Genomic DNA, 25,080 nt, shown 5'->3' with positions numbered 1-25,080 from the left:
TGTTATATTATTTTATTATTATTTAGAAAAATTAATTAATGATACAATTTCTATAAATTATGATTAAGTTATTAATTCTCTAATTATATCCGACCCGATGACCCTAGTCCAAAGGATACAAGTGGGGAAGAACTGGATTCCAATTGGGTGCTTAGTGATAAGGCTAGTTTTGAAAACATTTCCATCTGCAGCCTTAAAGTATTCTTCATGAGGGACTCAGTATTCTGAGGGTAAGATGGCTGGGTTCATCATGCTTTTGTGAGCCCCGGTATCCAGGAAGCCAATGACACTAATGGGCCGTTCATACTTACTGGGAAGAATATGAATCGGGACTAAAGGAATTGGAATAGTATCTGGGCCATAAGTGGATTGGGAAGATTGGATATGTTGGGCCAGGTAAGACGGGTAATGGGCTTCAGTATCTGAACTGGATTCTTCTGAAGTGATTGAGTAATCTTCTTATGTTCCAGTGTCATTTGATGAATTTCCCCTATAGTGATAGCATTCATTGCTCTTCTGGTAGCAACAATACTTCTGTGGAGTTCTGGTTGTAATGCTTCCGGTAATGAGGCAATGCAGGTATGCCTGAGGTTGACATCATTATAACCATTAAGCAGATAATAGCGTTGAGTCATGCGCTGGTAGTGTTTCTCAATGTTTGATCTTTTTAAAGAACAGCAGCGCATATCAAAGAACTCTTGTCTTAACTGCTTGCTGTATAAAGATGCATCTCCGAGAAACTCAGCAAAGAGAGGTTGATTGCTTGCAAGGGAGTCAGGTGGCAAAATTGGGCTTGCTGATATTCTCCAATGGAGGAAAACCAATCTTGCAATGTGCCAACAGTTCGAGAGATGAATTCTCTGAGTATAGTGTGGGAGTCAGCACCTTCCCGGAGCATTTGAACATCAAGCCAAGCTTTAAATTCTGTAAGGCGATCTCTCCACCTTGATGGGGGAACATCATCTAAGATGAACCATGGGCCTGAACTGGGCCTGGTCTGTTGTGGAGCGCCTGGTAGTCCAAAATCTAGAATTGGTTCATCATCAAGGATTTCAACATGGGGTTCTTGAGGAGGCCCTGTAGGGCCTGTAGTGCCACTGGTAGAATCTGTGGTTGGTGAAGGACCTGTTTGGGAGGCTGTTGGCTGAGGATCAGCCATGAGCAGTGTCGTGATATCCATTCGTCCGTCCTCACTGTCATCAGACGAGTTATCAGAAGAATCTTCTTCTGGTTCTGGCTCAGAAGGTATGGACACCATATGCTGAGGAGGAGGATCAGAATACATTTTGTCCTTCCCTTTATGAATCTTCCTTTTTGGAGGATGGGATTCTTCTGAGGAAGATGGACTCTTTTGCTCATATATGGCAGGTGTTGGAGTAGGTTTGAACAAAGGAGACGGGTGATATGCTGGAGGTGGTTCATATGAATAGTTAAAAGGTCCAAAAGGGGAGTAAGCAGGTTCAGGAGTAGGAAGAAAAGGATTAGGAGTTGTTTGAGCAGAGAAAGGGCTGAATGGGCTGTAAAAAACCGGAGCTTCTGTGGGCTTATGCAAGTCTGCCTCAACTTGGGCCAACTGTTTTTTCAGCCTTCTTATCTCCTGTTCCTTTTGGTTGAATTCTACACCAAATCTCCATTGTTGGATCAAGGCCTTCATATCTCTATCAAGCTGGGTAATTCTGCTTTGTAAGTCCTTGTACATGTTTTGGGCAAAAGCAGTGAAGGAGTCAATCTTTTGATCAACATGCTGAGTCCTGGTGAGGACCTGGTCAATCTTGGAATCAATACGCTGCAGTGCCTTATTCTGGACAGCAGCATTCTTGGTTTGCCAGTTCAAAACTTCTTCAGCTTGAGTGATCCGGGTTGTCTGACCTTCACTATCAACCTTAGTTGGGTGAATGAAAGGTCTGGTGGAGATTTTAGTTTGCTAGTCGGTCTGTTGTGCTAATGGAGGAAAATCTGCTTCATAAGAGGTAGGTGAGAACATCATACAGGGTTGTACCAGAGTATAATACAAACATAACCAAGCTCTGATACCAAGATAAGCCGGGAGCCCTTACCACACATATAATGAACTCATGCTATGCCTCTTCCCTCTCTATAGGTACTCTCTGGCTATGCCCTTTTGTTCATTATACATGTGGTAACGGGACCGTCGCACCTTAATGTCAAAATAAAGATATTTCTGATACACAGGATCCTCTTGAAGAGGCAAGTGTAGAGCATACGTATCTCTGATTATAAGAGTATGATACACATTCAAAGGTTTTCGGAGAGAAGGAGAAGAGTTTAGAAAGCCATAGAAGAGAACTTCAGAGAGTATTATTGAAAGGAAACTGAGTCTGATTACAACTAAAGAGAGCAACTCCTTATATAGGCGAGGAGGCTCTTAACATTACAGGCAACCGATTAGAAACTGGCTACCGACACTCTTAAAGCAACATAAAGAAAGCAAAATAAAGACAGATACATTATTACATTATCGACTGTCAAACTTTTAACTTTTATCATGGAGTGGTAGACAGATTAAGGGTGTCAAAGTCAGAGTCATCAGAGTCGATTTCAAAAAAGTCCTTTGGCCACCGCTTGCACAGGAGATGGTGGGTCGACTGAATGGCATCTCGTGACTCTGTGTCCATTGGATCCTGGGAATCTTGCCACATGGGATGGGTCCAGTCAATGGGCTCATCAGTGAGAGACCGGATGGGACCAAGTGATGTACAATTCACATGAGGAGGCACTAGGCAATAATAGCTGTTGATTTCACAGAGGTACTCAGCTAGTTGTTTTCTCAAGGGTCCCATGGCATCTTTGTTAATAATTGACCCTTTGTAAGTCCTCCATTCATATTCAGTATTCTGGGTCCAGAGGAGTCCATCGGGCCTTCTGGAGAAAGGCCTGTGAAAAATGAACAAGGTTCTGATGTTGGGCTGAGCAGCGATGGGCTTGTCTTCTATTCCATGGGTGTCTATGATGCGTTTCAGGCTGTAGCGCCATGCTGAAATGGGCTTGAACCATTCTAGAAATCTGGACAGGAGAGTCCTGTTAGTATTGTTCATAACATGCTGATATAGGGCCATGAGCGGGAATTCCAGTCTTGTGGAATAGAGTGTAACCATGCACCAGAGGAGCCATAGTTCTTCTAGGATGAGTTCTCTGCCAGGTTGGATACTGAAACAGGTGAGGAAAGGGTTGTCAGCGATAAAGACAGTCGAGGAGGGGAGTAATCCCTTTAGGGTGTTTCTTGCACTCAGGTAGTGAAACAGATGATCCCTTGCGAACTTAGCCATCTTTGTGATAGGTTGGTTTGGTGAGCATCCAGGAGGAAAACTGTCTGGAGTAGGAACCAGAAAATTATGCATTGGAGAAGGAGTATGTGGAGAGGAAGAGGATGATGCCATAAGGATCAAAGGGAGTGTGGAGAAAGACTGAATCAGGTGGAGGTTCTAGAAAAGTTTAATTTAATTAGAGATAGGAAAAATTAAAAGTTAATCATATTAATTTACTAATTATACTCAGTAAACACACATATACTAATTTATGTATATTCCATATTCGCTATTTAATGAAGAGGTTGTTCAGATTTTATAAAACAAATTCAAGAAGAGATAAAATTTTAAATTTGTCACATTTATAGCAAGTAGCAGTTTTTAATTAAATTTATTGATAATAATTTTTTTATTTTTCTTAAACAGTTGTAATATATAATTATTATATAATTTTATTTTTAAATACGATTCTCAATTATTTTGATTTCTAAATTTAAATAATAGAAAAAGTATTGATTACTAAATATAATTGTCATTCATTACAAGTTTTCTATTTTTTAATTTAAAAAGTCAATGGCAGTTACTTTAAAGAAAAGTGAAATATTTTTGAATATATTTACTGTAATTAAATTTAGTATTTAATTATTAATAATTTGACCACTCAAGACATTTAATTTTAAAATCTAACTAATATTATAATGATTATCTAATTATTGCTACAACTAAAAATTTAATTTTATTTAAAATATCTGCTCTAAATTATAATCAATTATATTTGAATTTTTGTGAGAAATTAATGATTAATTTTTTTAAATATATCAAATTATTAAAGGTAATACCTATTTATTAATTTTTAATTTTTTAAAAGAGAAAAATCAATATTAAGTATTTTCTATATTTTTTAAACAGATGTAATATAATTACTAAATATAATTATCACATGTTATTATATTTCTAATTTTTAATTTAAAAAGCCAATTGCAGTAAAATCAAGACTCATATTTACTTTAAAGAAAAATTAATATTTAAAAGTTTTTCCTCTTCCTTTTATGTATTTAATAAATTTTAATTTACTTAAATTTTATTTTATTTTTATTATTATAAAATAATAATATTATTATTATTATATATGAAAAATAATTTATGACCATTAAAAAAAATTATGACTATTAAATTCATTAATTTGAGAATAATTATTAACTTATTTAATTAAAATTTATTACTAAAATTTTAAAATTTTAATATTTTAAATAATAATATTAAAATTCTTTTAATTAAAAAAAAATATATATATATATATATATATATATATATATATATATGGATATTACGCTAGTATATGTATATGGTACTCAAGCACTGGAATTGTCACATTTATAAATTACAATATCAATTATCACGTGGGCTTTTATAAGCTATGGCCAGACACACTTTCCTTCTATGTGGGCTTCATAGCAGGAACCACGAGGACAACACGAAATTTCCTTCTGTGTGGTTAGCAGGAAAGCCTATCGCAAAATTCATATCGCAGGAAGTTTCGTTTTAAATATATTATTGAATAATAATTTATAATTTATTTGTAATTTAAAACTTCCAGAAATTTGTTTGATTATTTTTTTTAATTTATTTATAATTTTCTTATTCATATTAATAACATCTTAACCTTCTCTCATTTTTATCTCCTCAATAAATTATAAAATATCCATTAATCAATTTCTCTAAATTTTTTCTTTGATTTTTATGACTAACACATACTTATTTATAATTATGTTTAGAAGTTTAAAATTATTTTTTTAAATAAAAATATTATTTTAAATATTATTGATAAAAATAATTTTAATTTTCATAATAACACTTATTAACTATCAAATATCTATTTAGCATTACATTTGAAAGTCTAAAATTATTTTTTTAAATAAAAATATAATTTTAAATATTATTAAAAAATATTTTAAAAAAATATTTTATTATTTTAATATTTTTATAATTAAAATTTATTAAATTTAATTTTAAATTATTTTTTAATATTTTTAAATAATATATCTAAATAAGTGATTTCCTCAAAATTATGGTGATGTCAAGCCCTAATTCTCACACTCCTCCCAAGGTGGTACTACTGTAGAAAATTTTCTACTCGATTATAATTTATCCATGACTTTTTTTCAAATTACAGATTTTGCCAAAAATACTATTAAACTATAAAGCATGGGGAATTTAATTAATTCTTTAATTATTATTTATCAAATTATTTGTTTAACGAAATTTGGCAAATTATTAAATTATTTTAATAAATCAAATAAAAATTTTAGAATTAGATTTTTTTTTCTAATTTTTGAAATTGGGTCAATATTGATTTGATTGTCATGAATTTTCCAAATAGACTGCCAGCAGAAATTCTGTTTCCAGGAAGCCAAGCTACTGGTAAACGAAGAAAAACAAAATTTCTTCAATCAATTCTTCTTGTTCTTCAATCTCTGCTCTATTCTATTCTCATATTCTCTTTGAAAAAAATTTTCAATGGCTGCTGATTTGAAGAAATTAGAATACCTTTCCCTGTTATCTCACGTTTGTTCCGAGCTCCAAACCCACTTAGGATTTGCAGACAAAGTATTGGCTGAATTCGTCACGGAATTGGGTCGTACTTGTAATTCTTTCCCGGAATTCCAATCCAAACTGAAGGAAAACGGGGCTGAATTGCCTGAATACTTGGTCAGAAATCTCATTAAGATCATTCATGCCATTCTTCCGCCGCCGAAATTGGATGAGAAATTAGGGAAGGAGGGCTTGATTGGTCGTGTGTATAAGGGTAGAGTTTCGAGAGTTATGGATAAGGGATGTTTTGTTGGGTTGGATGAGTTTAAGGGGAAGGAGGGTTTGGTTCATGAATCCGATTTTTTTGATGGGAATATCAAGGATGTGCGAATTGGGGAGGAGGTTTATGTAAAAGTTGTTTCTGATTCACCTGGGCGAAAAAGGTTGAGGCTTTCCATGAAGGATGTTGATCAGGATACTGGTAAGGATTTGAGATTGTTGAAGAAGGAGAAGGCCAATAGTGATAATTTGAGGACTAGGTTAAAAGAAAGACGCATGATTAGGACTGGTGTTTCTGGAATTAAGATGAGCTTAGAAGTGGAAGACAGAGATGATGCGCAAAGAAGGATGAGAATGAGCTCTCCGGACGAGTATGAATTTAATCAGTTGATTGCTTCAGGGGTTTTGAGTGTGAGAGAGTATCCAGTGTGTGATGGTCATGAGGATGATGCAGAGGCTGAGGAAGAGATTGAGGTAGAGCTGAATGAGGATGAACCAGCCTTTCTGAGAGGGAAAACTAGACATAGTACTGGTATCGATATGTCACCTGTGAAGATATTTAAGAATCCAGAAGGATCAATGAGTCGTGCAGCTGTACTTCAGTCTGCACTCATGAAGGAACAGAGAGAAGTGCGTGAAGAGAAGCTGAGGAGGATGCTTGATTGGATACCTAAGGATCTTAATCGTTCTTGGGAAGACCCAATGCCTGAGACTGGAGATAGGCATCTTGCCCAGGAGCTTAGGGACGTTGGCTCATCTGCATATAGCATACCAGAATGGAAGAAGGATACCTTTGGGAAATCGTTCACTTTTGGGCAAAGGTCGAAGTTATCCATCCAGGAACAGAGGCAGTGCTTGCCTATTTACAGGTTAAAGGAGGAATTAGTTAAGGCTGTGATTGACAACCAGGTGCTAGTTGTTATTGGTGAGACTGGCTCAGGGAAGACTACACAGATAACCCAGTATCTTGCAGAGGCTGGTTACACAGCAAGTGGGAAAATTGGCTGCACTCAGCCACGTAGGGTAGCTGCAATTTCTGTGGCAAAGAGGGTGGCGGAAGAGTTTGGTTGTCGTTTAGGAGAGGAAATTGGTTATGCTGTTCGCTTTGAGGACTGCACAGGACCTAATACCGTGATCAAGTACATGACTGATGGTTTACTTCTCAGGGAAATTTTGATTGACAAGAGTCTGTCTCAGTACTCAGTCATTATGCTTGATGAGGCTCATGAAAGGACGATTTACACTGATGTTCTTTTTGGCCTGCTGAAGCAACTTCTAAAAAGGAGATCTGATCTCCGTTTGATTGTAACATCTGCCACGCTTGATGCAGAAAAGTTTTCTGGCTATTTCTTTAGCTGCAATATTTTCACTATTCCTGGAAGATCTTTTCCTGTGGAGATAATGTATACCAAACAGCCAGAAAGTGATTACCTTGATGCAGCTCTGACAACAGTTCTACAAATACACTTGACAGAACCTGAAGGAGATATTCTTCTCTTCTTGACAGGCCAGGAAGAAATAGATTGCGCATGTGAGTCTCTTGGTACGAGGATGAAAGGGCTGGGTAAAAATGTTCCAGAGATGATTATTTTGCCTGTATATAGTGCACTTCCTGGTGAAATGCAATCAAGGATATTTGAACCAGCTCCTCCAGGGAAGAGGAAAGTGGTTGTGGCAACCAATATTGCTGAGGCTTCTTTGACGATAGATGGAATTTTCTATGTCATTGATCCTGGATTTATGAAACAAAATGTTTATAATCCAAAGCTAAGGGTTGAATCTCTGGTTATAACTCCTATTTCACAAGCATCGGCCAAGCAACGAGCTGGGCGTGCTGGGCGTACTGGTCCTGGAAAGTGCTACCGCCTATACACTGAGAGTGCATTTCGTAATGAGATGTCCCCTACTACAACTCCAGAAATCCAAAGAGTTAACCTTGCAGAAACCATGCTCACCATGTTGGCCATGGGAATTAGAGATCCCTTCTCTTTTGATTTTATGGATATGCCTTCATCCCCAGCCCTCGTTTCTGCCATGGAACAACTGTATAGTCTAGGTTGTCTGGATGAGGAGGGGCTTCTGACTAAACCAGGAAGACTAATGGCAGAATTTCCTCTTGATCCACCACTGGCTAAAATGTTGTTGGCTAGTGTTGATCTTGGGTGCAGTGATGAGATTTTGACTATTATTGCGATGGTCCAAACTGGTAACGTATTCTACAGGCCAAGGGAAAAACAAGCTCAAGCAGATCAGAAGAGGGCTAACTTTTTCTGTCCAGAAGGGGACCATCTGACTTTACTTGCTGTATATGAGGCCTGGAAAGCTAAAGGTTTCTCAGGGCCTTGGTGTTCTGAGAATTTTGTTCAGTCTCGATCATTAAGGACGGCACAGGATGTTAGAAAACAACTTCTAACCATCATGGATAAGTATAAGCTAGATGTTGGGAGTGCTGGAAAGGATTTTAAGAAGATAAGGAAAGCAATTACTGCAGGATTCTTTTTCCAAACAGCTAGAAAGGATCCACAAGGTGGTTATCGGAGCCTAGTTAACAATCAGATAGTTTATATCCACCCAAGTAGTGCTCTTTTCCACAGACAACCAGACTGGGTCATCTATCATGAGGCAGTAATGACTACAAAGGAGTACATGCGTGAGGTAACTGTTATAGACCCTAAATGGCTTATAGAACTGGCACCAAGATTCTTCAGAGCTGCAGATCCAACGAAGATGAGCAAGCGCAAACGTCAAGAACGCACTGAACCGCTTTATGATAGATATCATGAACCTAATTCTTGGCGCCTCAGTAAACGGCGAGCTTAGTACATGCTGTGGCAATTCTGAGTATGCTGGTTTTTGGAATGGTGTATTTTTATTTTGATTGTTTAGTACTCTCTTAATTTGGTTTTTAATTTTTTTTTAATTTTTTCTTAGATTTTTAGAAATATTTACCTGAACTCAACTTAGCATCAGTGTTAAACAGGTTTGGCTTGATTATAATCCTTTTCGTCCATCTTGTTCACATTGGATCCATGTCAGAGAGATGTAGCTAGTATCCTGCTGTCAGTTAACCTAATGCAGTCCTCCTTGAATCATAAGGTGATTTTTCATATGGATGAATTCGTGGATGATACAGGAAATTTCTTCTGATATTCTAAACTGGATGTTAAACTGCTGATTGTTTAACTTCTCTTACTATTATGTTTTCTTGTTGATTTTTTTCTTTTTCATCCTTAAAGGTTAGTCTTATTAGCACTTTAACCTGCAAAGTAACTACTTATGTATTTTAGATTATTTTAATGTCAAATCTTTTATTTTTTGCCTCTCATTACTGACATATGGCTTGTTGAACTAAAATTTAGTTGCATTAGTTGCTTGTGATAAGTTTTTAGCTTATCAACTATACTCGATATACAGCATAAACATTTAAAGTTAATTCTGTTGCACAACTGTTTTCTCTATAGTGTGAAGCAATGAAAATATAGCACATAAAATGTGTTATTTACTTCCTGTTTAAATAGATTCGTTTCACTTGTTTGATTCCATCACTCTTATCTGCCATTGTGATAATTATTTGCTAAAATGGTGTTGATGCATTTCTGCATGCATGGATATGAAAATGTTTTATGTGTTTTATGTCCATGTCACTGTTAAGCATTTCCTTCCGAGCTTGCTGACTATGCCAATTGCACTGCAAACAATGAAAGCAAATCTTCAGCCTGGTTTCTGTTACTTTACTAATTTCATAGGAAATCTTTAGGCCTTCAAAAAGTTTCAAGGAGCATTGCATCTTGCGCATTACAAATCATGTGTATGCTTTGCTTTGATAGTTGAATATTGTGATTCAAGGTCAACATGTTGCATTTATTTTATATGAGAAGTAGGGGAACAGCAAATTTTCAGAAATGGATTATTAATGACATTATTACTCTTCATCTCTTCCTTACTGAACTTCATATTTGCCATGTGGCAGCTTGCAGAGCAGAATGTCAGCAGTCTTTGAAGAAGCAAGCAAGCTGATGAATCAAAATCATACCTACCGTAGCCTTTGAGGGATCCTTCCCATTTTCTTGTTTGGTCCTCTTTCCTATTATAACGTGCCATTTATTTTGTGTGCTTGCTTACACCTATGCACTTGAATTTAACAGAATGTTGCCTGGATTTTAGGAAATTAAGGTGTCACTTAGAGGACTGAATAGTGCAAGTTTTTGCTATTGAAGAGTTGTATTCTTTTTATGTTCTTATATAGGAAGGAACTTGCTGCTTTCGGACTTTCAGCATATAACTTTTTAATTATAAAACAGATCATCTATATGTACCATTGGAGAAGTATAACTTTTGAAATAAGAATCAGCGATCAAATGTTCCATAGGAGAAGGGAGTCTGTTTTCATGGTATTTGCAAATAGGATCATCATGTAGATGACTTTTCTCATTTAAATGATTCTCTGTTTGATGTTTATGTGATATATGCATTCATTCTATGGGTTAGTCTGCATAATGTAGGATTACATCCATATGCCACTTTTTTCTTGGTTGTTTGAGTAGTAAAAATGTATTTGAAAGAATCAATCCACTTAATCTGGGATGATATTCACATGGCTATATTCTGTTTGCTACTTGACAGTGGAAATACATAGGCATCTATCTTTCTTTTTACTCAATACTGACCCCGCTCAACTGTCAAAATCTGGTGCAAGAAAACCTGTCCATGTGAGTTTGACTTCATGAGGTAGGATGAATAACATAGTACCATACCTTCTCTCCTTATTTTTTTAATTCTAATTCTTTTCCTGTATTTTTATTGTTGTTTTCCGCTTGTTGTTCTTAGTAACATGAGGGAGGAAAGAAGTGGTTTTGTATCTCAGGTCCTCACCTTTATCATACTTGTGGTCTGTTAGGATTGCTTCCACCCCTTATTAGGTTGTTGTAAATAAGAGAGAGAGAGAGAGAGAGAGAGAGAGAGAGAGAGATTTTCATGATGCTTTATCTATTTTTACCCAGCATGTAGAGAAAGTTTTCATACAATTGGTGACTGCCTCAGGGTTTTTTTTTTTTTTTAATATTACTTATTGCCTCGGTTGATATTCATGTACTGTTATAAATTCCCCTGTGATGGTGTAACATACGCCATTTATGCCTAGAATAGCCAATAAACATAATTTTCCAGCAAATGTGGGTTGGATCTAATGTGTTCTCCAATGAATCTAAATATTGAATGGGAAATTGGCAAATTTTGACCAGCTAGCAATCAAGCATCAATGAATGACTCTTGGTAATTGGCCAATTACTTTCAGTAGCTTTGCTTGATTTATGATTGGTACTTGTGTTGGTTGGATAGCCATTTCGTGGCCTTTTGGGGTGGGGTGGATCAGTAATAACTTGCTTGATTGGGCTGTTAATATTTGACTGTCACAAGAATAAGCTCTGGATTGGAGCTTGTGGTTGTCAATTTTCTTGAACCTTCTGATCAGGTTCAGGCCGTATTTGCTATAGATTCACGGGTCCTTTTAACTGTTAATGGCTAACTAGAGTTTGTATTGGTATTTTAGTGGGTTGCTGTGTGAAATTGTCACTGTAATTCCATTGTACCGGTTTTTGAGTCTTTTTAATTTTTGTAGGTGATGGGGTGATGGTTGGGTATTTCCCAAAGAGGTTGGCATTGATGAATCTGTGGTGGTGGTCAAAAGCAATGAAATAAATCTCATGCACGGATTTCATTATTGTCTGCATTTTATATGGATGTGAAGCAAAATCTACATTATGGTGACTGGGATTTTGCTGTATGATCACTTAATGGTGGGTTAAGTCTAAACTCCTGAGTATTCCTCTTTCTTTCTTGTCATGGACATAAAATTTTGAAATCAGTCTTCTGAATGCTCGATGGAAGGCATATTTGGTTTAACTATTGGACATAATTGATAACTGAATAGCTGATAATTGATTGTAATTGTTTGGTAAAACTATGCCTAGTTTTGAGGTTATTTTCATATTACTTATCATTCAAAATTCACATTTATCTAATTAGACTTCATTAAAATTATGTTATTTAGAATAATTAAAATGTAAAATGCATGTTCTTATATTATTATTTGGCTCTTATTTGTAATATAAAAAATATAATTTAAGTAATGATGTTTTAAGGTTTCAGAAAGTTTATTAAATAGATTAAATTCTAATAAAATCATCACTTTAATATGAATTTATTTTTTTCAAAATGATTTTTTTAAGTAAAAATTTTAACTGAGAAAATTGAAGTTTAACAAATTTATAAACATAAAAATTAATATATTTCAATTAAATTCAACATTTCATCTTTAAACTTTTCAAACACAATTCAACATGGCACATGGAAAATAAATGACACAACTAGTAGAGAATCAAACAGGTGAAGCAGAAAGATCACTTCCTCCATTGTTTCCTCAGGAAACTAGCATGGTGAGAATACCAACCAGGGAACTGGGCATGTCTGAAAATTTGGAATGTGCTTGATCTTATAATTTTCTTCACCACCCAATCTTCTTGCTAGATCTCCATGTGAAGGCCATAAACGCAACTCTCGAATACTAGAAATGTTCTCTAAACCTTCAGGAAGAAACTTCAAATTTAAACAATTGAAAAATTGAAGTGTCCTCAAACATGGGAAAGCTCCATTCACGATTTCAGTCCACTCCACTAAATCCTCTGAACAAATTGTCAAAGTTTCCAGCTTTTGAAATCCACCTTCCTTACAAAACTCTTTACCAATGAGCTTTGTCTTGTAGGCATTCCGTAGAGTGAGATGTTTTAATTTAGAAAGAAACTGAAGAACTGAAGATGGATTCTCTAAAAGATTAGAGTGATATAAACCTAGATTGGTTAGATTTTCAATGGATGCAAGCCAATTAGGCAATTCAAATAGGCCTCCACGTAAATGAAGCTCTTTAAGATGAGGTGGAGGAGAAAATTGTTCCATTTCAGGAAGGAATGAACCCCGACGGGCTTGTTCTGCAGATATTGACAGGGAGACAAGGTTTTCCAGGTTTGTGATGACTGCAAATAGTTCATCTGCATGATCCTCAGACACATTTCGAATGTCAAGGCTTCGTAGTTTGGTTAAAAGACTCAATTCACTAGCGAAGCTTGCACCAGAAAATATAGCTGTGAAAGATTGAAGATGTATCAAAGTTCCAATCCCTCTTGGAACTCTAATTCCACCATCAAATTCTAAGTAATCCTTCAATAAAAGGTGCCTCAGCTGTCTGATATTCAGAATTTCTACAGGTAATTTGCATAGGTTTTCACCACAACTTATATCCAAAGTTTGTAGTTTTTGAAGATTGCCTATAGTACATGGAATCTTCTTTATCTCTGAGCACAATCCTAAATACCTCAGGTGAACCAAATCTCCAACTTCATCAGGTAAGTACTCTACTGTGCCAAGCAATTCCAAAATCAATAGAAACTGTAATCCACAGACAGTTTGCAAATACGCCTCAGAAAAGGCTCCTATATATTGAATCTGATCATGCTCTATCGCAGTCGCAAACAAGGATCGAATTCGAAAGTTTTTGAAGTCAAGAGGCAGGGTTTTCCCATCATCTTCAATTACAGCATGGATAGGCAAATTCGCAGCATTAGCAACAAAATCTTGCTCATCAACTTCAACAAGGCATGATTCTTGATGGAATTCAGACACATGCACTTTACTATTAAACTTTTGATCTTCTTCAAGCATCTCAAGGCCAATTAATTCTTTGATAATATTTGCTGCTACATCCTCCATAATCTGGCCTTGTTTTTCTGGTATTAGACCTTGAGCCAACAAAAGCCTAACTAGTTTTTGTTTCTCGATAGAAAATTTCTTGGAAAAGATAGAACAGTAATCTAAGCAAGATTTGAGATGATGAGGAAGCTGTTCGTAATTTGATTTGGAAGCAGACAAGGAAGAAGACTCACCTTTGTCTTGTTCAGCTCTGCTTGGAATAACATCAACTTGAGATTTTCTTGCAGGCATCTCAGCGAAAATCGACTCAATTTTGCCATCGGATTTACGACTGTAGTAGAAGATAGGCATGATTATGGATATTTTTGGATCAAAATGATGAGATACAGGCAGTGCTAATTATGCAAGATCAGAAAAAGATACAATCTACCACTCTGAAAGTCAAGGTGTCAAATGATTTTAAAATGATGAAAACTGCAACTTGTTTTCTATTTATATTTGTAGGTGTTGAATATTATGTGCAGAGAAATTCTTACCTTGGGCCTAATTTATCATGGATCAAGAAACAAATATATGGTACATGTAATGTAATTAATAAGTATATTTCATTTACATGTAATGTAATTAATAAGTATATTTCATTATATATCTATGTTTTGAGTTCACGGTGGATAAAATATAGAAAAGAAAAATTTATTAGCAGGATGTTATGCACAAAATTGAGGACCAAATATTTTATATTTATTGTGAATATTATGATAGATTGTAATTAAGGAATGTAATTTTAAGGGAAATGGCCTATTTAATCCCTTAAAATTAAGACTAAAAAGGAAATAAACTCTTGAATTATTGGATAAATTATAATTTAGTTTTTGAGTTTTAATAAAATTTATAATTTAATTTTTATATTTTTAAAATTAAATAATTTAGTCTATAAAATTTGATAAAACCTACAATTTAATACCTGCCATTAGAATTTCATTAAATTACTATTAATTTTAGAAAAAATGATCAAAATGCTTTAATTTGAAAATAATTTAGTCTCTGAAGTTTTATTTTCTTAATAATTTAGTCTTTAATATTTTATTTTGTTAACAATTTAATCTTTATATTTTTAAAATGTGGGTCCCATTAAATTAAAAAATTTTAAATTTAAATTATTAAAATATGAATTAACTACTTTAAAGTCCTTAAAAATTTTGTTTAATTACAAAATCATTCGTATATTTACAAATTTACTATTTATAAATAAACCATTATAATTTTGTAAAATTCTATTGATCCAAACTCTTTATCACTGAAAAAAAAGAAAAAAAAAAACAGAGAGATCAAGAAGAACAGCATGCAGAGGTGACTAGCGGCTCTTGAACCCATAATAAAGACCTGTGGCAGATACTCTACTCTCGCTTCTTCAGTTTTCCTCTTCTCCCATCAACTTGTCAATTTCTCAAGCCTCTTACTTCCAGATACATCAAGAGAAACCACTGTGGCAGATGGGTCTCTTCTTCTTCAATGGCCTCTCTGCATCTCATAAGTGATCCTAGTGCTTGTGGGGTCGTCCTCATTGTCTCATTCCACGGGACAGTCTATGAAAAACACCACATTTCCAACCTAGTTTTCTCTTGGCCTCAGTTTTCATGTCTGCAGGATTGCCCTGTTAGAGGTAGCAGAATTGTATTTTCAAGTTACGGAGATAGGTTAGGGCAGGTTCAAAAGTTTGCATGCGTTTTTCATCGCCTTCTGACTCGCAAACATTCATAAACTCTTTAAAGGAAGGCTTGAAGGACGTTAGAAATCTTGGACGTACAAATAGCAAATTTGGACCAGAAATGACATCTCCATATGAGCATTTCTTTATGAAGACCACTCATGAGAGAACTGTTGAGATATTGAGCAATGTGGATCCTGGTGGGAATTACGAACCCGTACTACAGCTCATGTCAGGTCATGAAAGCATAAAACACATATGTTCCAAGGAACCAATGCTTGCTTATTGCTTGGAAGCCACTTGTGCTCCCTTACCTCCCAGCTTCATTGCTCTCCCCTTTGACTCTTGCACAAAGGCAGAAGAACCACTAAAAGAACCTGAGGCATTTTATCTGAACACCCAAGAAGTGATATGTTGAGTAAACTACAGATTCATTGGTGAATTGGGGGAGGCTGATATGAAAAAGATGATGAATGCTGACGGCCGCGGAGAAAACTAGAGATGGTTCTTCAATGTTCTCTGCTACTTGATTCTTCTTTTAGGGAAATGCAAAAGATGATGGATGCTGTTAGATGGAAACGGACGTTCTTTTCACGAGCTAATGTAATTCATTTTTCATTTCACTTTATCAAATTAAAAATAATTTTAAAGTAATACTGCTCATTTTAAAAAGTGTATGAGTTCAAATAAAACTTTTATCTAATTCTAAAGACAAAATCTCCTTTGATTTCCATGAATCCTGGAGGATATATTCTTCTTGAAAGACTATAAATTCTGGGGTGTAGATCACCCAACTATAGTGTTCTTTCCTAAGAATTCTTCTTTGTTCTCTGAAATATTCATGGTGTTCAGAGCCTACCTAGACAAAAGCTCTTTCTGCATTCATAAGCTGGATATCAAGTTCTGTGGAATCACAAATAGCAATGAACCTGCGACCGTTTGAGACTGCTGCTGAAATGTGGAATTATCTTAACAGAGACAGAATTTATCACATTGAAGGCGAGGCCAGAGGATTTCAACTCAGAAACATTCATGAATATACTCAAGGAGATAAGTCCATATAGGAATATTACTCTGGTTTCAATTTTTATTATAAAATTGAATGAAGGACTCTAATGAATCTAAGGAAATTAATTATGTTATCCAATGAAACTAAATATTGAATGGGTAATTGGCAAATTTTGACCAGCTAGCGATCAAGCATCAATGCATGACTCTTGGTAATTGGCCAAGTACTTTAAGCAGCTTTGCTTGATTTACGATTGACATTTGTGGTGGTTGGATAGCCATTTCGTGGCCTTTTGGGGTGGGGTAGATCAGCAATAACTTGCTTGATTGCAATGTTGATATTTGACAGTCAAAAGAATAAGCTCTGGAATAGAGCCTGGTGGTTGTCAATTTTCTTGAACATTCTGATCAGGTTCAGGCAGTATTTGCTATAGATTCATGGGTCCTTTTTATTGTTAATGGCTAACTAGAGTTAGTATTGGTATTTTGGTGGTCTAATATTCCAATTTGTGCTAGTACTTGTACTGTGTTACATGGCGGGTGGTAGCTGACCGATCAGGAGACTGTAATGGATCTACGCCTGCGCCAATGATGGGGATTAAATTATATGTAGCGAGTGACAAAGAAAAATATCTCTAATTATTTTTTTTTAAATTTAATAAAGGCACAATATTTAGAGGACTATACGAGTGAATAATTTTAAAATAAATAAACAGAAAGAATTGAATCTTTTCATTTTTTAACAAGAAAATTTATTAGTCTACCTCTACGTCTAATTTTTTTTTTATTTAGCGTCAGGAATATTTATATCTAATCTTTGATTTTTTATTTTTATTCTTGTTTCTCAAAATTTTGAACTAATATCGTTTGGAATTAAAGTTTTTCTTTGTGTAGCATTTGACTAATGATCTTGTAATGGTCATGTTTTTCTGTTTGGTACATTGGGAAATTGTAATGTTCATGTTTAATAGCTTATTATTCTTAAATAAAATCCAAGAAAAGGCTCTTATAGTGTGCATATATATATATATATATATATATATATATATATATATAAGTGAAAGTTCAATTAATTTGATAGTAGAGATGATTGTTTTTTTTTTTACTATTGACTTTAATTAGGATTCGAATTCAATACCTCACAATTTTGTACAAGACTTAAGATTCTCTTTTTCTTAAATTTTTCTTGCATATTTACAGATTTATTTAAATTTATCCTTCTAAATTTAAGTATTGAATATTTCTTTTTAATGGAGAATGTAATCAGTTGACCCTTATATATTGAGTAAATTATTATATGCTCATGATGTATATACAACTTCACTTACAAATGTGTGGATTTCTTTTTAAATTTAAGACTTTACTGTTTTTATATGGTATTCATTTATTATTTTTTAGTGCAATAAATATATTATGCAATTTGTCTATATATTGATTCTGGAAAAAATTTTTTCTAGATTCATCACTATTCATATCATTGAATTAAAACTTATTACTAAATTTATATTTTTTCATATTGGAGATAGAAAAGGTGATTTTTTTTTTCAATTAATTTGAAGTTAAAAATTTAAGTGAAAATTCAATGAGAAGATGAGAAGAACATTATATATGAAAATTGATTTGTGCACACCATATTCAAGAATCATTCGAGATTAAAAATCAAACCTAAATGTAAGTTGGTATGGATAATTTTTTCAAAGAAGAATACTCAACTCAACTCAACTAAGCCTTTATCCCAAAAATTTGGGGTCGGCTATATGGATTCGCTTTTTCCACTCTGAACGATTTTGGGTTAAATCCTCAGAAATGTTTAACGCTTCTAAGTCATGTTGTACTACTCTCCTCCAAGTTAATTTAGGTCTACCCCTTTTTTTCTTTCTATCCTCTAACCTAATGTGCTCTACTTGTCTAACTGGAGCCTCCATATGTCTACGCTTCACATGACCAAACCACCTCAATCTCCCTTCTCTTAACTTATCTTCAATTGGCACCACTCCTACCTTTTCTCTAATACTCTCATTACGGACTTTATCTAGTCTAGTATGGCCACTCATCCACCAAATTTTAATATCTGCAACATTATTTTGTATTTTAATTTCTTTCAGCAATTTCGCATACAAATTGAAGTTTTTTTTTTTTTTTTTTTTTTTTCAGCTCTGCTTTTTTAGATGGTCCGTTGGTGGATATTCTCATGATTACTCTTCCTTATGGATGGCAACGAGTTAGATTTTATATATAGGGTATCCGTTACCTAAATCTGTTTATATAAATATTTAATTAAACATAAAATATATACTTTTTTATAATAATATTTATAAATTTTTATACACTTTATTTTATATAAAATAAAATTGAAATATTATATGAAGTTATTAAAATTTTAAAATATAAATTATTAATAAAAATAATTTTTTATATAGATTATTAATTAAATATATAAAATTAAACAGGTTCAGGTATTTTTCGGATAATAACAATAGGGTTTGGGACGGGTTCGGGTAGTTGAGAATAAATTTTAATAGAGTTTGGGACGGTTTCGGGTTTTGAAAATATTAATCGGGTTCGGATTTGGGTAGGGTGATTTTCGCGGATACCTTACCCGTTGCCATCCCTTCTCTTCCTCTTCCACTTTTTTCCTATGTGTTTTCTCTCTTTTGCGTTTGATTTTATATTTTTTTTAATACTAAAAGAAATTAAAAACATGGCAACTAAAATTACCGACTAAATATAAGGTTAATTAGTCAGTAATGAAACCGACCAATTATTGATCAAATTTATATTAATCAGTATTTGAGTTGTCGCTATTAATTACCGATTAACTATTTAGTTGATAATTAACAACTCAATTATCAACAAAAAATTTATTGGTAATTACTAACTAATATTTAGTCGGTACATTGTATATATTGGTCGATATTCTTATCGGTAGATCACAAGCAATAAGGGTCAAATTTACTATTTACCGACTGAAAGTTAGTCGGTCCTTACCGACTAAATGAGTTAGTCGGTAAAATATAAATTATATTTTAATTTTGAAAATATACCGATTAAAATATTTGGTCGGTAATATTTTTTTTATTTAAAATTGAATAGTGACAAAACAATTTGTAAATAAATTTATTCGGTAATTTATAGATACTGATCGGTAAGGAGGGCAAATAGCTACTATTTACCGTCTAAAAGTTAATTAGTAATTATTGACCAAATAGATTTAGTCGGTAAATTATCAATTTATTTTTTATTTTGAAAAAAATTACCAACTAAAAGTGTTGTAGGTAATATTTTTAATTATTTTAAAATTAATTACCAACAAAAAAAATAATAAGTAAATTATGTATTTATTTTAATTTGAAAAAAATGTACTGACTATATATCCGTATTTTGAATTTATATGTAATTTTTAATTTTTCAAATTTTAAAATATTTTATAATTAAATCGAAAATTAAAATTAATAAGAAAATACTAATAATGCATAATAGCAAATAATAATAATAATAATAATAATAATATTATTATTATTATTATTAGTAAAATTCAAAATAAAAGTAATTACAACGTATAACAAATTAATATAAAATTCATAGCAGTAAAATAAAACGTACTAAGGTCTAATAAATTAAATATAAAATCCAAAATCCTCAATTTTGTGGAGGTAGAGGCAGAGGTATTGGTAGGACTCTGATTAATCTCATCATCTCCTCCATCGTAGAGCTTTTCATGCATTTCATATTCATCTCCATTTCCAACTTCATTTGATCCATTCGTTCTGTCATAACTTGCCTCTCATCCTCAAGCTATTTCTCCAATTCTTATACTCGTCGTTGTAAGGCAGTATTTTGATAATTGCATGATATAGACGCTCTAATAGAAGATGCTCCAACTAATGGGTAAAAAGTAGATGATTTAGATCCAAGGTCATACACCTTCCGTCTCTTCTCTTTGCCTTTGACTACATTCAAATAAAGTTGGTTCTTAGTGATTTATCCGATGTGGTTTGTGTCAGCTCCTCCCTCCTAGCTACTATAGCATCCTATGTGCAATAAAAAATGAAAATAAATTATAATTAATTCATCATGTAATGCAATAAAGAATCAATCCACTTAATCTGGGATGATATTCACATGGCTATATTCTGTTTGCTACTTGACAGTGGAAATACATAGGCATCTATCTTTCTTTTTACTCAATACTGACCCCACTCAACTGTCAAAATCTGGTGCAAGAAAACCTGTCCATCTGAGTTTGACTTCATGAGGTAGGATGAATAACATAGTACCATACCTTCTCTCCTTATTTTTTTAATTCTAATTCTTTTCCTGTATTTTTATTTTTGTTTTCCGCTTGTTGTTCTTAGTAACATGAGGGAGGAAAGAAGTGGTTTTGTATCTCAGGTCTCACCTTTATCATACTTGTGGTCTGTTAAGATTGCTTCCACCCCTTATTAGGTTGTTGTAAATAAGAGAGAGAGAGAGAGAGAGAGAGACGGAGAGAGATTTTCATGATGCTTTATCTATTTTTACCCAGCATGTAGAGAAAGTTTTCATACAATTGGTGACTGCCTCAGGGTTTTTTTTTTAATATTACTTATTGCCTCGGTTGATATTCATGTACTGTTATAAATTCCCCTGTGATGGTGTAACATACGCCATTTATGCCTAGAATAGCCAATAAACATAATTTTCCAGCAAATGTGGTTTGGATCTAATGTGTTCTCCAATGAATCTAAATATTGAATGGGAAATTGGCAAATTTTGACCAGCTAGCAATCAAGCATCAATGAATGACTCTTGGTAATTGGCCAATTACTTTCAGTAGCTTTGCTTGATTTATGATTGGTACTTGTGTTGGTTGGATAGCCATTTCGTGGCCTTTTGGGGTTGGGGTGGATCAGTAATAACTTGCTTGATTGGGCTGTTAATATTTGACTGTCACAAGAATAAGCTCTGGATTGGAGCTTGTGGTTGTCAATTTTCTTGAACCTTCTGATCAGGTTCAGGCCGTATTTGCTATAGATTCACGGGTCCTTTTAACTGTTAATGGCTAACTAGAGTAGGTATTGGTATTTTAGTGGGTTGCTGTGTGAAATTGTCACTGTAATTCCATTGTACCGGTTTTTGAGTCTTTTTGATTTTTGTAGGTGATTGGGTGATGGTTGGGTATTTCCCAAAGAGGTTGGCATTGATGAATCTGTGGTGGTGGTCAAAAGCAATGAAATAAATCTCATGCACGGATTTCATTATTGTCTGCATTTTATATGGATGTGAAGCAAAATCTAGAATATGGTGACTGGGATTTTGCTGTATGATCACTTAATGGTGGGTGAAGTCTAAACTCCTGAGTATTCCTCTTCCTTTCTTGTCATGGACATAAAAATTTGAAGTCAGTCTTCTGAAACTCCACCGTAATAGCTGCTCGATGGGAGGCATATTTGGTTTAACTGTTGGACATCATTGATAACTGGATAGCTGATAGTTGATTGTAATTGACAGAAGTGTTTGGTAAAACTATGCCTAGTTGTGAGGTTGTTTTCATATTACTTATCATTTAAAATTCACATTTATCTAATTAGACTTCATTAAAATTATGTTATTTAGAATAATTAAAATGTAAAATGCATGTTCTTATATTATTATTTGGCTCTTATTTGTAATATAAAAAATATAATTTAAGTAATGATGTTTTAAGGTTTCAGAAAGTTTATTAAATAGATTAAATTTTAATAAAATCATATCACTTTAATATGAATTTATTTTTTTCAAAATAATTTTTTTAAGTAAAAATTTTAACTAAGAAAATTGAAGTTTAACAAATTTATAAACATAAAAATTAATATATTTCAATTAAATTCAACATTTCATCTTTAAACTTTTCAAACACAATTCAACATGGCACATGGAAAATAAATGACACAACTAGTAGAGAATCAAACAGGTGAAGCAGAAAGATCACTTCCTCCATTGTTTCCTCAGGAAACTAGAATGGCGAGTATGCCACCATGGGAACTGGGCAGCGTGTCTGAAAATTTGGAATGTGCTTGATCTTATAATTTTCTTCACCACCCAATCTTCTTGCTAGATCTCCATGTGAAGGCCATAAACGCAACTCTCGAATACTAGAAATGTTCTCTAAACCTTCAGGAAGAAACCTCAAATTTAAACAATTGTAAAATTGAAGTGTCCTCAAACTTGGGAAAGCTCCATTCACAATTTCAGTCCACTCCACTAAATACTCTGAACAAATTGTCAAAGTTTCCAGCTCTTGAAATCCACCATTCTTGCAAAACTCTTTACCAATGAGCTTTGTCTTGTAGGCATTCCATAGAGTGAGATGTTTTAATTTGGAAAGAAACTGAAGAACTGAAGATGGATTCTCCAAAAGATTAGAGTGATATAAACCTAGATTGGTTAGATTTTCAATGGATGCAAGCCAATTAGGCAATTCAAATAGGCCTCCACGTAAACGAAGCTCTTTAAGATGAGGTGGAGGAGAAAATTGTTCCATTTCAGGAAGGAATGAACCCCGACTGGCTTGTTCTGCAGATATTGACAGGGAGACAAGGTTTTCCAGGTTTGTGATGACTGCAAATAGTTCATCTGCATGATCCTCAGACACATTTCGAATGTCAAGGCTTCGTAGTTTGGTTAAAAGACTCAATTCACTAGCGAAGCTTGCACCAGAAAATATAGCTGTGAAAGATTGAAGATGTATCAAAGTTCCAATCCCTCTTGGAACTCTAATTCCACCATCAGATTCTAAGTAATCCTTCAATAAAAGGTGCCTCAGCTGTCTGATATTCAGAATTTCTACAGGTAATTTGCATAGGTTTTCACCACAACTTATATCCAAAGTTTGTAGTTTTTGAAGATTGCCTATAGTACATGGAATCTTCTTTATCTTTGAGCACAATCCTAAATACCTCAGGTGAACCAAATCTCCAACTTCATCAGGTAAGTACTCTACTGTGCCATGCAATTCCAAAATCAACAGAAACTGTAATCCACAGACAGTTTGCAAATACGCCTCAGAAAAGGCTCCTATATATTGAATCTCATCAAGGGCACCCTCTATCGCAGTCGCAAACAAGGATCGAATTCGAAAGTTTTTGAAGTCAAGAGGCAGGATTTTCCCATCATCTTCAATTACAGCATGGATAGGCAAATTCGCAGCATTAGCAACAAAATCTTGCTCATCAACTTCAACAAGGCATGATTCTTGATGGAATTCAGACACATGTACTTTAAAATTAAAATTTTGATCTTCTTCAAGCATCTCAAGGCCAATTAATTCTTTGATAATATTTGCTGCTACATCCTCCATAATCTGGCCTTCTTTTTCTGGTATTAGACCATGAGCCAACAAAAGCCTAACTAGTTTTTGTTTCTCGATAGAACTTTGCTTGGAAACGATAGAAAATTGCTTGGAAACGATAGAACAGTAATCTAAGCAAGATTTGAGATGATGAGGAAGCTGTTCGTAATTTGATTTGGAAGCAGACAAGGAAGAAGACTCACCTTTGTCTTGTTCAGCTCTGCTTGGAATAACATCAACTTGAGATTTTCTTGCAGGCATCTCAGCGAAAATCGACTCAATTTTGCCATCGGATTTACGACTGTAGTAGAAGATAGGCATGATTATGGATATTTTTGGATCCAAATGATGAGATACAGGCAGTGCTAATGTTGCAAGATCAGAAAAAGACACAATCTACCACTCTGAAAGTCAAGGTGTGAAATGATTTTAAAATGATGAAAACTGCAACTTGTTTTCTATTTATATTTGTAGCTGATGAATATTATGTGCGGAGAAATTCTTACCTTGGGCCTAATTTATCATGGATCAAGAAACAAATATATGGTACATGTAATGTAATTAATAAGTATATTTCATTATATATCTATGTTTTGGGTTTATGGTGGATAAAATTTAGATAAGAAAAATCTATTAGCAGGATGTTATGCACAAAATTGAGGACCAAATATTTTATATTTATTGTGAATATTATGATAGATTGTAATTAGGGAATGTAATTTTAAGGGAAATAGCCTATTTAATCTCTTAAAATTAAGACTAAAAGGAAAATAAACTCTTGAATTATTGGATAAATTATAATTTAGTTTCCGAGTTTTAATAAAATCTATAATTTAGTTTTTATATTTTTAAAATTAAATAATTTAGTCTATAAAATTTGATAAAACCTACAATTTAATACCTGTCGTTAGAATTTCATTAAATTGCCATTAATTTAAAAAAAAAATGATCAAAATATTTTAATTTGAAAATAATTTAGTCCCTTAAGTTTTTTTTCTTAATAATTTAGTCTTCAATATTTTATTTTGTTAACAATTTAATATTTATATTTTTAAAGCGTGGATGTCATTAAATTAAAAAATTTTAAATTTAAATAATTAAAATATGAATTAACTACTTTAAAGTACTTAAAAATTTTGTTTAATTACAAAATCATTCATATATTTACAAATTTACTATTTATAAATAAGCCATTATAATTTTGTAAAATTCTATTGATCCAAACTCTTTATCACTAAAAAAAAAAAAAAAACAGAGAGATCAAGAAGAACAGCATG

At 33.5% G+C, this 25,080-nt stretch overlaps 3 protein-coding genes across 4 annotated transcripts; 1 reads left to right on the top strand and 2 right to left on the bottom strand.

Moving 5' to 3' along the window:
- The first annotated feature begins 5,625 nt into the window (after nt 1-5,625).
- Nucleotides 5,626-22,060, top strand: LOC110651034 (probable pre-mRNA-splicing factor ATP-dependent RNA helicase DEAH5). Of its 2 annotated transcripts, none has more exons than XM_058143951.1 (3): nt 5,626-9,173; nt 10,048-10,786; nt 21,633-22,060. In XM_058143951.1, exon 1 carries the CDS (start codon nt 5,784-5,786, stop codon nt 8,895-8,897), a length of 3,114 nt encoding a protein of 1,037 aa, XP_057999934.1. In that variant the 5' UTR covers nt 5,626-5,783; the 3' UTR covers nt 8,898-9,173; nt 10,048-10,786; nt 21,633-22,060. The 2 variants fall into 2 exon arrangements, with proteins under 2 accessions (XP_057999934.1, XP_057999936.1); XM_058143953.1 differs by lacking the exon at nt 21,633-22,060 and having other exon boundaries at nt 5,626-8,938; nt 9,058-9,173; nt 10,048-11,164.
- On the bottom strand, nt 12,504-14,129 carry LOC131183001 (probable disease resistance RPP8-like protein 2). Its single transcript, XM_058152616.1, has one exon. The coding sequence runs from the start codon at nt 14,127-14,129 to the stop codon at nt 12,504-12,506; it is 1,626 nt and encodes a 541-aa protein (XP_058008599.1).
- A 408-nt stretch (nt 22,061-22,468) lies between the features above and the next one.
- Nucleotides 22,469-24,124, bottom strand: LOC110651037 (putative disease resistance protein At1g58400). Its single transcript, XM_021806231.2, has one exon. It carries the CDS (start codon nt 24,122-24,124, stop codon nt 22,469-22,471), a length of 1,656 nt encoding a protein of 551 aa, XP_021661923.2.
- Nucleotides 24,125-25,080: the final 956 nt, after the last annotated feature.

Source organism: Hevea brasiliensis, chromosome 1 (genome assembly GCF_030052815.1).
Source record: "Hevea brasiliensis isolate MT/VB/25A 57/8 chromosome 1, ASM3005281v1, whole genome shotgun sequence".
NCBI lineage: Eukaryota > Viridiplantae > Streptophyta > Magnoliopsida > Malpighiales > Euphorbiaceae > Hevea > Hevea brasiliensis.
The sequence above is the reverse complement of the archived record's forward strand: the minus strand, read 5'-3'. Positions and strand labels throughout refer to the sequence as shown.

Bases quoted from the DNA above. Each gene is read 5' to 3' on its own strand.
- LOC110651034 (XM_058143951.1), top strand. From the start codon at position 5,784: ATGGCTGCTGATTTGAAGAAATTAGAATACCTTTCCCTGTTATCTCAC.
- LOC131183001 (XM_058152616.1), bottom strand. From the start codon at position 14,129: ATGCCTATCTTCTACTACAGTCGTAAATCCGATGGCAAAATTGAGTCG.
- LOC110651037 (XM_021806231.2), bottom strand. From the start codon at position 24,124: ATGCCTATCTTCTACTACAGTCGTAAATCCGATGGCAAAATTGAGTCG.